This window comes from Lampetra fluviatilis, chromosome 63 (assembly GCF_964198595.1).
Source record: "Lampetra fluviatilis chromosome 63, kcLamFluv1.1, whole genome shotgun sequence".
NCBI classification, from domain to species: Eukaryota; Metazoa; Chordata; class Hyperoartia; order Petromyzontiformes; family Petromyzontidae; genus Lampetra; species Lampetra fluviatilis.
In genome coordinates this window covers 1951967-1970464 of record NC_136337.1, presented here as the reverse complement: position 1 = coordinate 1970464, position 18498 = coordinate 1951967, and the positions used below count along the sequence as shown (strand labels likewise).

The following is an 18498-nucleotide window of genomic DNA, read 5'->3' as shown; positions in this document are numbered from 1 at the left end:
ACAACAGGGGCGGGGGGGGCACACGCGGTGTTCAACCACCACCCTTGCAGGTCACAACCACTCACCAACTCACCCAACCACCCACTCACCGAACCACCCACTCACCCACCCGCTCACCCACCCGCTCACCCACCCGCTCACCCACCCGATCACTCACCCAACCACCCACTCACCCAACCAACCACCCACTAACCTAACCACCCACTCACCAAACCGCTCACCCACTCACTCTCACCCACTCACCCACCCGCTCACTCACCCGCTCACCCACACGCTCACCCACACACGCACTCACTCACCCACCCATCCACCCACCAAACCACCCACCCACCCACCAACCCACCCACACACCCACTCACTCACCCACCCACCCACCCACTCACTCACCCACCCACCCACCCACTCACTCACTCACTCACCCACCCACCCACCCACTGACTCACCCACCCACCCACCCACTCACTCACTCACTCATCCACCCACTCACTCATCCACCCACTCACTCACTCACTCATCCACCCACTCACCCACTCACTCAACCACCCACCCACTCACCCAAAAACTCACCCACTCACTCACCCATTCACCCACTCACTCACCCGTTCACCCACTCACTCACTCACCTGCTCACCCACTCACTCACCCATCCACCCACCCACTCACCCACCCACCCAACCACCCACTCACTCTCACTCGCTCACCCACCCACCCGCTCACCCACCCACCCACCCGCTCACCCACTCACCCACCCAACTACCCACTCACCCACCCAACTACCCACTCACCCACCCAACTACCCACTCACCCACCCACCCACCCACTCACCCACCCACCCACCCACCCACTCACCCACTCACCCACCCTCTCACCCACCCACCCACCCACCCACCCACTCACCCACCCACCCACCCACTCACCCACCCACCCACCCACTCACCCACCCACCCACCCACTCACCCACCCACCCACCCACCCACTCACCCACTCACCCACCCACCCACCTACTCACCCACCCACCCACCCACTCACCAACCCACCCACCCACCCACCCACTCACCCATCCACTCACCCACCCACCCACTCACCCACCCACCCACCCACCCACTCACCCACCCACCCACCCACTCACCCACCCACCCATCCACTCACCCACCCACCCACCCACTCACCCACCCACCCACCCACACACTCACCCACCCACCCACCCACCTGGAGCTCGGGGTCTGGAAGGAGTCGACGGCGTCTCTCAGGGCACTGACCTCCAGCCGGGCCTGCCAGACACACGGGGAGGTGGCGGGGGGGAACGTCACTGGGACGTCGTGGGAACGTCGTGTGAACGTCGTGGGAACGTCGTGGGAACGTCGTGGGAACGTCAGGTGAACGTCAAGTGGACGTCGTGGGACGTCGTGGCAACGTCGTGGCAACGTCGTGGGAACGTCGTGGGAACGTCAGGTGAACGTCAAGTGGACGTCGTGGGAACGTCGTGGGAACGTCGTGGGAACGTCAGGTGAACGTCAAGTGGACGTCGTGGGACGTCGTGGCAACGTCGTGGGAACGTCGTGGGAACGTCGTGGGAACGTCGTGGCAACGTCGTGGGAACGTCGTGGGAACGTCGTGGCAACGTCGTGGCAACGTCGTGGGAATGTCGTGGCAACGTCGTGGCAACGTCGTGGCAACGTCGTGGGAACGTCGTGGGAACGTCGTGGGGACGTGGTGTGTGCGTAGCGGCGACCTGCAGGGCTCCGTTTGTGCTGAAGCAGGCGACGCACTGCAGCAGGCGCGCCATCTCCTCGGCCACCGCCTCCACCAGGCGGGACACCACGCGGGGCACCAGCTCCTTAGACACCGAAAACGCCTGCACACACAGAGACAAAGGTCCCCCGTGTAGCCTGTGACAGACTGCTGGGGCAAGTGCTGTTAGCGAGCGCCTGTGAAGGCCGGCACTGTGGCACACGAGGGGCTGGGAGGCCAGCACCACGCCCGGCCGCCTTTGTCTACCTAGTAGCGATGTTTTCTACACACCGCACCAGGGACTCATTTGAGGCTGAGTCGACCTAGGGGAGGCCCAGGACCGGTTCAGATAATCGTCACTGATGTTGGCCGCGAGCGGGAATCGAACTCAGGCCGCCGGGTTCATAGCGCAACGAACTAACCACTACAAAGATCCCCCGTGTAGCCTTAACAGACTGTAGGGGCAAGTGCTGTTAGCGAGCACCTATAAAGGTAGGCACGGCACACGAGGGGGTGGGTGGCCAGCACCACGCCCGGCCGCCTTTGTCTCCCTAGCGGAGATGTTTACACATCGCACCAAGTACTCGTTTGAGGCCGAGTCGACCTAGGGGAGGCCCAGGACCGGTTCAGATAATAGTCACCGGTGTTTGGGAATCGAACCCGGGTCGCTAGGTTCGTAGCGCAGCGAACTAACCACTACACTACCGCTCCCCACATACACACACACATACACTCACTCACTCGCACTCAACAACAACAACCGCCATTCGCCACTAAGTGGCGGTGACGTCACCACGGCGCTTGTGCCAGGCTACGTGCACGCTGAGGCCACGTGAAGTGTCGAACGCCCGCCGGCAGGAGGTCACGGGGCAGACCCAGCAGGTGCCACGGGTCGACTGACCGAGATGACCGAGATGAGTGGCTGATGCACCACCTGTGCCCCCTACTGTGCCAACTTGCTGTGCTTTAGCCACCCGGCGCTCTGCTCGTTGTTGTGAGCGTCGCTCCTCCGCCCTCCGTTGTTGTTGGAGGGCGACTGCCTCCAACTGCCCAGCAGCAGCGTCCTTCACGATGACCACCACACACCCACACTCAGGGCTCGAACTCAAAACACTTTGACGACTCATCTTGAAATAGAGGTCATCGCGCGGAGTCGCAGATTGCTTGCGCAGGGCACGCCGAGCGGAATGGTGCCTCCTCCTCTAGCGTGCAGCACCAGCGAGAGCTCCCCACCAGACGCTGTTCTTGGCCTACTCTTCCAAAACTAGAATTTTTTCCGATTTAAACCAAATGCAAGTGCTCTTTTTTATTACACGCTTTTATTTAACTCACTCTGTCTGTTGTTGGCGTTGTTGTTGTTGTTGTTGTCGTATCCTCAAATCTTGTAACTCAATTTTAACCCACTTCCCAATGTGCTATCGACTGCAAACTTGGTATACTTATGTCACACTGATGACAATACTGTATTCTATCATGAAAAAATTAAAACATTATTTTTTATATGTAATGTTTCGGCTTGGGTCTAATTGTCCACGGTAAACTGACGTTGGCTGTAATTGGCCACGGCCCCTTACGTTGTGGCAAGCTTCGGGGCCACTTCCTGGAGTCGTGGAGTTCTTACATTACTCGTGCGGTGCATTTCATTAAAGCGTGTTTTTAAAAAAAAAGTATCATCATCTTCACCGTCGTGTACAAATTCATAGCAGCCAAAGGTTCTCATCGCATTTTTCTAGAGACTCAGAGATACATAGAGACCCATACTCACAGAGACCCACAGAGACCCATACTCAGAGAGACCCACAGAGACCCATACTCAGAGACCCACAGACACCCATACTAACAGAGACCCACAGACACCCATACTAACAGAGACCCACAGAGACCCATACTCACAGAGACCCATACTCACAGAAACCCACAGAGACCCATACTCATAGAGACCCACAGACACCCATACTAACAGAGACCCACAGAGACCCATATTCACAGAGACCCACAGAGACCCATACTCATAGAGACCCACAGACACCCATACTAACAGAGACCCACAGAGACCCATACTCACAGAGACCCATACTCACAGAGACCCACAGAGACCCACATTAATAGAGACCCACAGAGCCCATACTCATAGAGACCCACAGAGACCCATACTCACAGAGACTCACAGAGACCCATACTCACAGAGACTCACAGAGACCCACAGAGACCCACAGAGACCCATACTCACAGAGACCCATACTCACAGAGACCCACAGAGACCCATACTCACAGAGACTCACAGAGACCCACAGAGACCCACAGAGACCCATACTCACAGAGACTCACAGAGACCCATACTCACAGAGACCCATACTCACAGAGACTCACAGAGACCCATACTCATAGAGACCCACAGAGACCCACAGAGACCCATACTCACAGAGACTCACAGAGACCCAGACTCACAGAGACCCACAGAGACCCATACTCATAGAGACCCATACTCACAGAGACCCACAGAGACCCAGACTCACAGAGACCCACAGAGACCCATACTCACAGTGACCCACACTCATAGAGACCCACAGAGACCCATACTCACAGAGACCCACAGAGACCCATACTCACAGAGACCCACAGAGACCCATACTCACAGAGATCCATACTCACAGAGACCCACAGACACGCATACTCATCGAGACCCACAGCAACCCAGACAGACCCATACTAAAACTCAACTATGTTGTATTTGACCAGGCAATGCCCCACTGAGCTGCAGTGTTGCTTTCTTTTCAGAAGCGACCTGGTGGCCATCACAAACTATATAGCTCAATGAAGAGGCATGTCATCATCGTCATCATCATCATCGTCATCATCATCGTCATCATCATCATCATCGTCATCATCGTCATCATCGTCGTCATCGTCGTCGTCGTCATCGTCGTCATCGTCGTCATCGTCATCATCGTCGTTATCGTCATCATTGTTATCATCATCGTCATCATCATCAAGTGGAGATTTATAGCAGCAGCGAAATACTCTGAACGCGTGGTCACGTCGATTCGACTGCAAATGCAGAGGGGGGGGGAAATCGGAGGACCCAGAGGAACATCCATGCGACCACCACGGAGAGAGAGAAAGACGCAAACTCCAAATACACAACAGCAGGCATCGTCAGGGTCGTGGTCGAACCCACGACCTCCTGTATACCAGGCGAGGTAGTCAACATCTCCTAGCCACCGTGATGATGATGATAGACACGCAGACTCCAAATATACAGCAGCAGGCGTCAGGGTCGGGATTGAACCCACGACCTCCTGTACACCAGGCGAGGTAGTTAACATCTCCTAGCCACCGTGATGATGATGATGAGAGAGAGAAACACGCAAACTCCAAATATACAGCAGCAGGCGTCAGGGTCGGGATTGAACCCACGACCTCCTGCACACCAGGCGAGGTAGTTAACATCTCCTAGCCACCGTGATCTATGATGATGAGAGAGAGAGACACGCAAACTCCAAATATACAGCAGCAGGCGTCAGGGTCGGGATTGAACCCACGACCTCCTGCACACCAGGCGAGGTAGTTAACATCTCCTAGCCACCGTGATGATGATGATGAGAGAGAGAGACACGCAAACTCCAAATATACAGCAGCAGGCGTCAGGGTCGGGATTGAACCCACGACCTCCTGCGTACCAGGCGAGGTAGTCAACATCTCCTAGCCAGGCTACGTCTTGGGAGGGAGTGGGGGTTTCCCCACACTTGACCCCACCAGAAGGCGACGCATATTTATTTATTTAACAGGGCAGGAAATGTCATTAAATTCCTCCTTCTTGTGTGGTCTATGACCACAAACACACAACTGCACAGGTGCCTGTGACGCAGTCACTTCTGTCTGGGCCTGGCCTGACCACCAATGCAGAAGTCGGGCGAGTGCACACACACACAGATACACGCATGCACGCACACACACAGATACACACACACACAGATACACACGCACACACACACAGATACACACACAGATACACACACACACAGAGACACGCATGCACACACACACACAGATACACACACACAGATACACACACACACACAGATACACACACACACACACAGATACACGCATGAACGCACACACACAGAGACACACACACACACAGATACACGCACGCACACACAGATACGCACGCACACACAGATACACACACACACACAGAGACACGCATGCACACACACACACAGATACACACACACACACACAGATACACACACACACACAGAGACACACGCATGCACGCACACACACAGAGACACGCATGCACACACACACACAGATACACACACACAGATACACACACACACACAGAGACACACGCATGCACGCACACACACAGAGACACACGCATGCACGCACACACACAGAGACACACGCATGCACGCACACACACAGAGACACACGCATGCACGCACACACACAGAGACACACGCATGCACGCACACACACAGAGACACACGCATGCACGCACACACACAGAGACACACACAGATACACACAGATATACACGCGCACACACACACACAAATACACACAGATATACACGCATGCACACACAGATATACACACAGAGACACACGCATGCACACACACACACACAGATACACACACACACACACACAGATACACGCATGCACGCACACGCATGCACACACACACAGATACACACGCATGCACGCACACACAGATACACACGCACGCACACACACACAGATACACACACACGCGCACACACAGATACACACGCATGCACGCACACACACACAGATACACACGCACGCACGCACACACACACACAGACACACACAGATACACACGCATGCACACACAGATATACACACAGAGACACACACACATATATATACACACAGATACACACGCATGCACACACACACAGATACACACACACACACAGATACACACGCATGCACACACACGCATGCACACACACACAGATACACACGCATGCACGCACACACAGATACACACGCATGCACACACACACAGATACACACACACACACAGATACACACGCATGCACACACACGCATGCACACACACACAGATACACACGCATGCACGCACACACAGATACACACGCATGCACACACACGCATGCACGCACACACACACAGATACACGCGCATGCACGCACACACAGATACACGCGCATGCACGCACGCACACACAGATATGCACACACACACAGATACACACGCATGCACGCACACACAGATACACACGCATGCACGCACACACACACAGATATGCACACACACACAGATAGACACGCATGCACGCACACACAGATACACACGCATGCACGCACACACAGATACACACGCATGCACACACACACAGATACACACAGATACACACGCATGCACGCACACACACACAGATATGCACACACACACAGATATACACGCATGCACGCACACACACACAGATATGCACACACACACAGATAGACACGCATGCACGCACACGCATGCACGCACACACAGATACACACGCATGCACGCACACACAGATACACACGCATGCACACACACACAGATACGCACACACGCGCACACACAGATACACACGCATGCACGCACACACAGATACACACGCATGCACGCACACACACACAGATACGCACACACACACAAAGCTCCCCTGTATAGCCTTAACAGACTGTTGGGGCAAGTGCTGTTAGCGAGCAGCACCTATGAAGGCGGGCAGCGCACCCCAGGTGAGGGCACACTAGGGGGTGAGTTTAACTTTTTAGGCACCGCCCTACGTAGCCAACCGTGTCCATCGGAGGTGCAGGCGAAGGACAACAAACTAAATACAGCAACAAGAAGCAGTTCTTAAGAAACTAAAGTTCATACGTAAACCATCATCACAAGAACTCCGCTCATCCTCACAGCAGCAGCGGCTTCTGGCTTGGCCATCGAACACCGCATCATCATCATCGTCGTCGTCGTCATCGTCGTTATCATCATCAACGTCATCATCATCATCGTCATCATCATCGTCATCATTGTCATCATCATCGTCATCATTGTCATCATCATCATCATCGTCGTCATCGTCATCATTGTCATCATCATCATCATCATCGTCATCATTGTCATCATCATCATCATCGTCGTCATCGCGCGGCGCTTTCAGATGCGCTGCTGCTGCTCCTGCGGCCGTCTGGAACGCTCTTCCTGACCGACATTAGGAAGCCCCTGGGAGCTACGATGCACTTTGACGTCATCGTCGTCATCGACTTTGACAAACTCATCTCTCTCTACAACTGCGTGTTGTTGTTGTTGTGTTTAGTTTGTTGTTGTTGTTGTGTTTAGTTTGTTGTTGTTGTGTTCGTTTGTTGTTGTGTTTAGTTTGTTGTTGTTGTTGTGTTTAGTTTGTTGTTGTTGTTGTTGTGTTTAGTTTGTTGTTGTTGTTGTGTTTAGTTTGTTGTTGTTGTTGTGTTTAGTTTGTTGTTGTTGTTGTGTTTAGTTTGTTGTTGTTGTTGTGTTTAGTTTGGTGTCCTTACCCCCCGCACCTCCGATTAGCGTGGCTGCCTACGTACGGTGCGAACGAAGTTTAACACACATACGAGGATTGTAGATCCACCACATTCCGTGTGGTAACGATGTATTTGCGTTCACGATCGCGACATCAACCTTCTAGTGACACACGACACCAATAACACTTCCTGGTGACGGCGTGTTTTAGAAGAATCCAAAAGTTTTTCATCTCTGCCTGGCCTTTTGGATTTTCAGATTGAGTTAATATCGTTCAGTTTCGTATCGCGCGCGAGAGACCGGTCATGCAAAATGCATCTCTCGTAGTCGCCAAGGAATCACAGACAATCTAAATTGTCTCATGGTTCTTATTGTTGACTTGCACCACATTGGGATTGTTGCACACGGCGTTTGAATACGTTTTTGTTTTTAGATCTGCTGGTTTATTCCAGGATGTTTCTGTTACGCGTCCTCGCTGGAAGATGTTTCTCTGTTCATATTTAGTTTGTTGCGGTTGCAGCCGACTTAAGAGCCGCATGGCTCACGGGGCTATACCTAATACACGAACTTGAACTTGAAATGAACTTGACAAAGGCACAAGGCAGCAGCCAGGCCGTCAGGAAAAGGCGCTACCAAACAAATTGCCCAAGCTCTGCAGTCCTTTGTATATGAACACGTTTTCAGCCAACCATGGCAGATGCAGATAGCCTATGCACAAATGGAAAATTGAAAAACCCTTCAGGAGTAGTGGTGTGACCGAGGGTGATCAATACCACGCCGTGCAACGTATAACGACGCAACGCCCCGATCCACAAACACGAAGACATCATCACAGCGATGATGATGATGATGACACACTACACTCCTCCGCTTGCTCCTGATGCGGTTGTTTACTGGCTTCACCACCCGAATGTGATCATGTAGTCATTGGCTCTGCATCTACATCAGCAGTATGAACGAATTACACTGGTCAACAAAAAAAAAAACATTTTTTTCTGGCCTGGACTTTTGCAGCTAGCACCAATTGAGACTGGGCTCAAAAGAAAGCCGTCTCTGGTGTGGACCAATCAGTTTCAAGGGTACAATGTCAATATATTATCAGTGTTTTGACCACAAGCATTGTGGTTAATGCAGACATGATTCGTTTTGGTGCCAGAAAAAAGGGGAAAACCCCGATTACACTGGTCAACAAAAAAGAAAAAAAAAATTCTGGCCTGGACTTTTGCAGCTGTTTTAGACTAATTTCAGGGTGCCGATTCAAAATCTGATCTCAGATTTGCTCTATCACATCTCATTTTATGCTATCGGCATACCCCATTTTCATTGATTTTACCCGAAATTAACTCTGTCACTTATGAGTGCAAGTTGTTGCGAGTCAGTGACTGCTTTAGTGTTAAAATACGGTGCTGTATTTTTAGGATAGTGTGTTTATAATAGCATTTTATGTAGATATCCACATTTATTTAACATTTTTCTTCTGCAGTTTTTATTGAAAATGCAATATTTGATATCTCAAAGACCTGATGCGATAGACAAAACCTGATGCCAGATTTGGAATCAGCACCCCAAAATTACCTTAAACCCGTTGGAATACGATAATTGGTTTTTTACCCTTCTATCTGGCAACAAAACTGACACCTTTTTACAAGGAGTCATGTTTGCATAGACCGCAATACCTGCAGTCATAATGCAAACAAAAAAACAAAACAAATGAGGTTCCCATAGTGTAGATGCTTGCCCCGAGCTCTCATACTCTGATGATTGTAAAAAGGTGTCCGTTTTGTTGCCAGATAGAAGGGTAAAAAACCAATCATCATATTTTGACCGTGGGAATACCTTATGCCAGAAAAAGTGTGTTGACCAGTGTAATCAGAGGCCAACGAATGACGCGTTCACACGCGGATTCATGAGCGGCGCTCGTCCGAGCGGGTGGTGGTGTGATTGGGGACCCTGCGTGCCGTCATGTAGACATCCCCGCGCTAAGCTTAAACAACATTGAGAAATATTTACACAGACACACACAAACAGAAGCAAAGATCTCCCTATGGCCTGTAACAGACTGTTGGAGCAAGTGCTGTTAGTAGCGAGTAGCAGCACCTATGAAGGCGGCGGGCACCACGGCACACGAGTGGGTGGGTGGCCAGCACCACGCCCGGCCGCCTTTGTCTCCCCCAGTGGCGATGTTTACGACACAGCGCGGCACCAGGTAGTCATTTGAGGCTGAGTCGACCTTCCACTCCACACACGCGTGAACACACACACACACACGGGCAGGTCCAGGTAATGTCAATGCCATTCAAGGCGTCCATTTGGTTTTTCTTCTTCTCCACGCACAAGCACGCACAAACACGCACACGCGCGCGCGAACACAAACGCGCACACACAAACACGCCCGCATGACAAATAAAAATCCCCTGGCGTGTCAAAGCGAGAATCACGAGGGGAGAACACCTGGAGTGGGCAAACTTCCTTCCTCTTGTTCAGCAGCGCTCTTCCTCATGCACACCACTCACCTCCCATCTTCTCTCTCTCTCTCTCTCACCTCCCCCACCTCCTCTAACTCTCATCCCTCACCTCCTCTCTGCTACCCCCCCTCCCAAACCCTCTTTTCCTGGCACTCCACCACCATCATAGGCAGGTCCAGGTAATGGGAAAGAGGCGGCCATTTTTCCGTTAAGGGGCGGCCATTTTGCCGTTAAGGGGCGGCCATTTTGTCGTGCTTCTTCTCCCGTCGTAGAAGGCCGATGTTGTTTTGGGGTTCCTCGGCGATTGTCAGAGATAACTTCTTTCAATGAAAGGCGCCGCCACTATATATAACCACTACACGTTATCGTAGAGACCCATAGACACCTATTCTCAAGACACGTAGAAACCCATCAGGACTCAGAGATTGATACGAGACAAATAGAGGCTCATAGAGACCGATGTATAAACTATTAAATGACTATTGAACGATTTCATTTTACCAGGTAAGGCCCACTGAGCTGTATAACTGATTTTTTAAATCAACCTGGCCACAAATGATAGCTCAACGAAGTGGCTTATCATGCGGAAATTAATAGCAAAATATTCTAAACGCATGTTTATAAACATGGAGAGAAAAACCAGAGGACCTGGAGACAAATCCACGCGAGCGTGGGGGGGAACACTCAAATTCCAGATATACAGGTGTCAAGATCGGAAAGGAATCCACAATTTCCTGCCTACCAGGTGAGATAGTTAACATCTCATAGCCACCGTGATGTAGATGCAGAGCAACAAATAGATTCACAATCTCGAGTTAGCAACCGCGCCAGGAGCAGTCGCAGAGTGTATCGCTGTGATGACTCCTGCTTCGTATTTGTGCATCAGGGCATTGCGTCGTGTTGCGTCGTGTTACGGTCTGTTATGGATGACCACGGTCGCACACTGCTCGAGAGTTTTAAATTATCCATTTGTGCATCAGCTATTATCTGCATCTGCTGCTGCCATGGTTTGTGCAGTGGACACGGTTTTGGGTGAACCATGAGCAGCTTCGTGGAAGATCAAACCCAGGGGGATCTTCTGCGTTATTTTGCTCACTCGTACAGCCCCCCTGCGCACCGACCCCCCCCCTCCCCCGTCTCATGTAGCAGTCATGTTAAACCCCACAGTAGTTCCTGCTTTATAGAGACATCTTTGATTTCATCACAGCCACTGAACTGTGGTCTCAGCATTAATTTCTACTTGTTTTGTGGCCGCCATTTTGATTGGTTGGCCGCCATTTTGTTTTAGGAGCAGCCATTTTGTTCTGGAGCCATCGTTTTGATTGGGAGCCACATTTTCCTCAAGAGAGCTGTCATATCTTACAACTGCCCTTCCTAACACGGCCACTGCTAGGTCTCTCTCAATCGCAGACTCTCCTTTGACAAATCTGCCATCTCTTATTTACTGCCTACCCTCTTTCATCATGACAGCCATATTTTTATTCCGACAATCGGAGGAGTGCCAGGAGGCTGAGTTCGAGTCCGGGCAGCTGCCTATAATCCACCCGGAATCTCAAGGGGTAGTGAGGTTGAGGATTTCAGTACGGTCATCAATGACTTGCGTAGAAAACTGACGGTTACACAGACACCTATAGATTCACACAGAGACATAAGACACGCACGAGCCGAGTCGTGATCAAACCAGGACCTCAAGGGGGTCAGTGAGTCGATGGTCTCAGCCCCGTCACCAATGACTGCGCACAGAAAAACACGCCGTTACGGTAGATTTGTTTCTGTGCATAATTTGTCCGAATCCCAGCTCTGGGAACTAAACTGTCGGTTTGACCGTCACGCGCGATGAACATCACTGTCTAGATTTGAAGCTTTCGTGACTGCAATGATTCATATTCTTAGGTTTTTTCGATAAAGTCACGTCGCATGGCAGAGCGGGTGAGGAAGAGTGATGCTCTCTCGTGTGTGTGGGGACCAGAGGTCACATGAAGAAGAAGCGATCTCAGAGGAAGCTCTGAAATATCCGCATCCACGAGCCGTTTTGTGCGGATCAGAGTGATCACTTGAAGAAGGGATCCGAGTAGAAGCTCTGTGAAATCTGCTTCCTTGGCCCGTGCTCTGTTCACACGGACGGTGGCATTGCCCTGCGAGCTTACCGAACGGATTCCTTGTCTAAGTGACAACGCTTGTCGCACAGTCTGGGTCAAAAATAAGTAATGTTGAAAAAAAAATTCAAAACACACTTTTATGAAATGTACTAGGAAGTGGTCCTGAAGCTTACCATAACGTAAGGGACCGTGGCTAATTACAGCCAACGTCAGTTGACCGTGGACAATTAGACCCAAGCCGAAACATAACAAATAAAAATAGAATGTTTAAAAATATATACATATTTTTACGATAGAATATAGTATTGTCATCAGTATGACATAAGTATACCAAGTTTGCAGTCGATACCACATTGGGAAGTGGGTTAAAATTGACTTCCAAGATTTGAGGATACAACGACAACAACAACAGACAGAGTGAGTTAAATGGAAGCGTGGAAAAAAGAGTCACTCTGATAGTGCTGGTAAGTAGGATGGCTCGCCGTCAGATTCGAACCGCCCACCTCTGCAAACTATGAAATTATAAAAAGATAAATATATATTTTACCAGGTGTAGCTCTTTTTCAGAAGTGACCTGCCTTTCAAAAATGATAGCTCAACAAAGTGGCTTATCATCATAAACATCATCACGAGGATATTTTTAGCAGCAGCAAAATACTCTAAAACGCGCGAAGTTAATTCTAAATGTGGAGGGAAAAACCGGAGGACCCGGAGAAAAATCCACCCGACCACGGGGAGAGAGACACGCAAACTCCAAATATACAGCAGCAGGCGTCAGGGTCAGGATCGAAGCCACGACCTCCTGCATACCAGGCGAGGTAGTTAACATCTCCTATCCACCATGATGATGATGAGAGAGAAACTCAAACTCCAAATATACATCAACAGCAGGCGTCAGGGTCAGGATCGAAGCCACGACCTCCTGCATACCGGGCGAGGTAGTTAACATCTCCTAGCCACCGTGATGATGATGAGAGAGAAACTCAAACTCCAAATATACATCAACAGCAGGCGTCAAGGTCAGGATCGAACCCACGACCTCCTGTACACCAGGCGAGGTAGTTAACATCTCCTAGCCACCGTGATGATGATGAGAGAGAGACACGCAAACTCCAAATATACAGCAGCAGGCGTCAGGGTCGGGATGGAACCCACGAACTCCTGTGTACCGGGCGAGGTAGTTAACATCCCCTAGCCACTAGCGGCGAATTTCTCTACTGTTTTTGCGTTTAGTTTGTTGTCCTTCCCCCACCCCGCACCTACGATAAGCACGGTTGGTTACCACGATGCGGCGGTGCGAAAGAAGTTCAACGCGCACACACGTACATACGGAACAATCGCAAAAACATTACCACGTCTAAAATAAAAATCATAACCTCCACCACCCTCTCCCCCCCCCCCCCAAAACAAAAGTCATCGCACGCACGGAGAGTTTCGCAAGCAAGCGTAAGCAGCATCTGCCTCTATCGACACGGAGAAAGAGACACAGAGAGAGAGAATAGGATGCGTTAGATTTCTAAGCTGGTTTGGGGGGGCGGTGACGGAGGGGGGGTGTGCGAAAGAACGAAAAACACGAACAACACAAGTAATTACGCTGAACGTGAAATAAACTATTATATACGAATCTTGTGCAATCTTGTCTTTTTGCAGACCGCACATCCACGGTGGGTGGGTAGTAGTGGGTGGTGGGGGGGTGAAGTTGGGGGGGGGTTGGAGCAGTAAAATCGAGAAAAGGGGGAAGTTTCTTGAGCCAACTTTGTTTTTTTTCCAGAGTTGCTCAATTGCAAAATCCCCCGTCAGGATGCGCCGGGCCGGGCAGACGCGTCAATGCCCAGCGATGGTGCAATGCCTCGGGAGAAAAAAGTATCAACTCAAACTACGAACTCGTTCTTATTATATTCCTAACCAGATGTAAGCAGCCCAACTGAGCGTCTATGTCAGCTGTTTTTCAGAAGCCACTGAGACCCCCAGCTTTCACAAATTGTAAATCGGTGAAGCGGCTAATCAGCAGCATCAGCATCATCAGCATCATCATCAGCATCATCATCAGCATCATCAGCATTATCAGCATCATCAGCATCGTCAGCATCATCAGCAGCATCATCAGCATCAGCAGCATCATCAGCATCATCAGCATCAGCATCATCAGCATCGTCAGCATCATCAGCATCATCAGCATCATCATCAGCATCATCAGCATCAGCAGCATCATCAGCATCATCAGCATCATCATCATCGCCCTCATTGCGTGGACATTTATACCAGCAGCCGAATACTCTAAACGTATGTTTCTAGAGACTCATAAAAGACCCATAGATCCACAGAGACCCATACTCATAGAGACCCATAGACACCCATATTCATGGAGACCCATAGACACACAGAGACCCATATTCATGGAGACCCATAGACCCAAAGAGATTCACAGAGACCCATATTCAGAGACCCATAGACACCCATATTCATGGAGACCCATAGACCCACAGAGACCCATATTCATGGAGACCCATAGACCCAAAGAGATTCACAGAAACCCATACTCATAGAGACCCATAGACACCCATATTCATGGAGACCCATAGAGCCACAGAGACCCATATTCATGGAGACCCATAGACCCAAAGAGATTCACAGAGACCCATATTCAGAGACCCATAGACACCCATATTCATGGAGACCCATAGACCCACAGAGACCCATATTCATGGAGACCCATAGACCCAAAGAGATTCACAGAAACCCATACTCATAGAGACCCATAGACACCCATATTCATGGAGACCCATAGAGCCACAGAGACCCATATTCATGGAGACCCATAGATCCAAAAAGATTCACAGAGACCCATACTCATAGAGACCCATAGACACCCATATTCATGGAGACCCATAGACACACAGAGACCCATACTCATAGAGACCCATAGACCCACAGAGACCCATACTCATGGAGACCCATAGACACCCATATTCATGGAGACCCATAGAGCCACAGAGACCCATATTCATGGAGACCCATAGACCCACAGAGACCCACAGAGACCCACACTAATAGAGACCCACAGAGACCCATACTCATGGAGACCTACACTCCCATAGACCCACAGTAACCCACAGAGACCCATATTAAAACTAAACTATTTTTGATTTTACCATGTAATGCTCCACTGAGCTGTACTGCGTAGCTCTTTTTGAACAAGCGACTCCGACCATCGAGAAATGAAAGCTCGACAGAGTGCCTTGTCATCGTCATCATCACACATGGAAATGTACAGCGGTAGCCACATACTCTGAACGTGTGATGTTGATTCTAAACGTGGAGGGGAAATGTTGATTCGAAGCTTTCGTGACCGCAGGGATCCATACTCTTTGGTTCTGTCGGTAAAGTCACGAGGGTAGAAAATAAAATAAAATAAATCACGACGTTTCGGGCGCAACACAAGCATCCGTTAACAGGTGGGAAAGCGTGGTCTGCTGCTGCTGATGCAGACTGTTTTATTTTATTTTATTTGAAACCTACGTGAATTTATCGAAATAATAAAGCGAGTATGAATGGAAAACCCGGAGAATCCAGAGTATAAATCCACGCGACCGCGGGGAAAGAGAGAGAGAGACGCAAACAACAAGTACAGCTAGTCCCCGAGTTACGGGGGTCTGACTTACAACATTTCGATCTTACGATGGCGAAACGACAAACTTGTAAAATATTTTTTTTCGATTTAAAGCTTTCGTGACTGCAGGGATCCATCTTCTTGGTTCTTTTGGTAAAGTCACGTAGAAGGGAAGTAATAAAATAATAAAAAAAACACATAATAAAATAAAAATAAATTCTCACGACGTTTCGGCCACAACGCAAGAACAAGTGTGACGGGAAGACAGAGTCTGAATGAAACACCCCAGGCTTTGAGCGTATATTTAAGCTGGGTTGGAGGGGGAAGAGAGCCTTGCCAAAAGAATTTGCATATCAAGAGGAATTTAGCATATTTATGGGAAATGCAGACATGGGATTAGTCACTACTTGTGAAATGCGTAGGAGGTGGGCGGGGGGTTTCAAAGTCATATTATGCCCGTGCATTATGCAGGATTAGCAGCATCAAAGGGAGGGGATAGGGGTACCATTAATAAAGGGAAGGAATGTTAATAGTATGTAGCTGCAGTAACTAAACCACCACGTAAACAACTAAAGTATAAACTACATAGTATCATCAGTATACTAAATATACTCTCCAATAAGCTGAGCTACTAACAATAAGTAATACATTACAATTCTATGTCGCAATTTTTATTATTATTATTTTTTTTTTATTTCCCCTCTACGTGACTTTACCGAAAGAACCAAGAAGTTGTAAGATATTTTACATTTCGCGCGGCAGGCAAACGCAGCGTACGAGGTACGATGCTGTACGTTGGGACGCTGCCGGGATTGTTTCCTGAAAAAGCTTTCCATGAAATTGCAGTTCATATAGGTAGGCTAAGAATTCACCTTTTTTTTACTTTACATTTTACTGTGCAATACAATATCGTAATTAATAAATACATACGGTATATAGTTTATACAGTACGGTACTGTAAATTGCTCTGTTTTGCTAAATTATCACCATTCTTTAAGACTCCTGGGTAGGCTAGGCCATCTTCGACTGACGATATTTTTGACTTACGATGGGGTCGTCGTAACGTATCTCCGTTGTAAGTAGAGGACTGCCTGTATACAGCAGCAGGCATCAGAGTCGGGTTGAACCCACGACCTCCTGCACACCAGGCGAGGTAGTCAACATCTCCTAGCCACCGTGGCACCCCTTGTAAACGCCGTCACTGTGGCACATACAGCAGGTGTTGTGGCCAGCACCGCACCCGACCGCCTTTGTCTCCCCGCTAACGATGTTCACGACACACCGTGCCAGGCAATCGTTTGAATCTGAGTCGACCTAGGGAAAGCCCGGCACCGGTTTTAGACATTCGTCGCCGGTGTTGGCCGTGAGCGTGGGAATTGAAATCGTGTCGCCGGGTCCGTAGCGCCCGCGCGCTAACCGCGGCGCCGCCGCTCCCCACGTGAACACACATCGTAGGCAAACACAGCGCTACACACACACACACACAGACAAAGATCCCCCGTGTAGCCTGTGACAGACTGTCGGGGCAAGTGCTGGTAGTAGCGAGTAGCAGCAGCAGCGCCTACGACGGCTACCGGCAGTGTGGCACACGAGGGGGTGGGTGGCCAGCACCACGCCCGGCCGCCTTTGTCTCCCCAGTGGCCATGTTTACCACACACCGCACCGGGTACTCATTTGAGTCTGAGTCGAACTAGGGGAGGTCCAAGGACCGGTTCAGATAACCGCTGTCACTGGTGTCGACCGCGAGTGGGAACTGAACCCGGGTCACCGGGTTTGTGTCGATCTCGACGATGACAATGACGTCAGAGTGCATCACGGCTCCAGTGGCTTCCTGATGCGCGAAGGGAGAGAGCGTTCCAGACGGCTGAAGTGAATTTGTGGCAAGAACTTGGCGTGTAATGAGCGAGTGGTTGTGCGCGTGCGTGTGTGCGTGAGTGTGCGTGCCTGTGAGTGTGCGTGCGTGTGTGCGTGAGTGTGCGTGCCTCTGAGTGTGTGTGCATGCGTGCGTGTGCATGCGCGTGAGTGTGCATGCCTGTGAGTGTGCATGC

At 50.2% G+C, this 18498-nt stretch overlaps 1 protein-coding gene across 1 annotated transcript in view; it reads right to left on the bottom strand.

Moving 5' to 3' along the window:
* LOC144951729 (exocyst complex component 2-like) overlaps positions 1-18498 on the bottom strand; it is a 94139-nt gene that overhangs the window by 7220 nt on the left and 68421 nt on the right. Inside the window, exons 11-12 of the mRNA XM_078882065.1 lie at positions 1733-1855; positions 1210-1271 (exon numbers count right to left, since the gene is read on the bottom strand). Coding sequence (XP_078738191.1) covers positions 1210-1271; positions 1733-1855 — 185 coding nt within the window. The remainder of the gene's footprint in view (positions 1-1209; positions 1272-1732; positions 1856-18498) is intronic.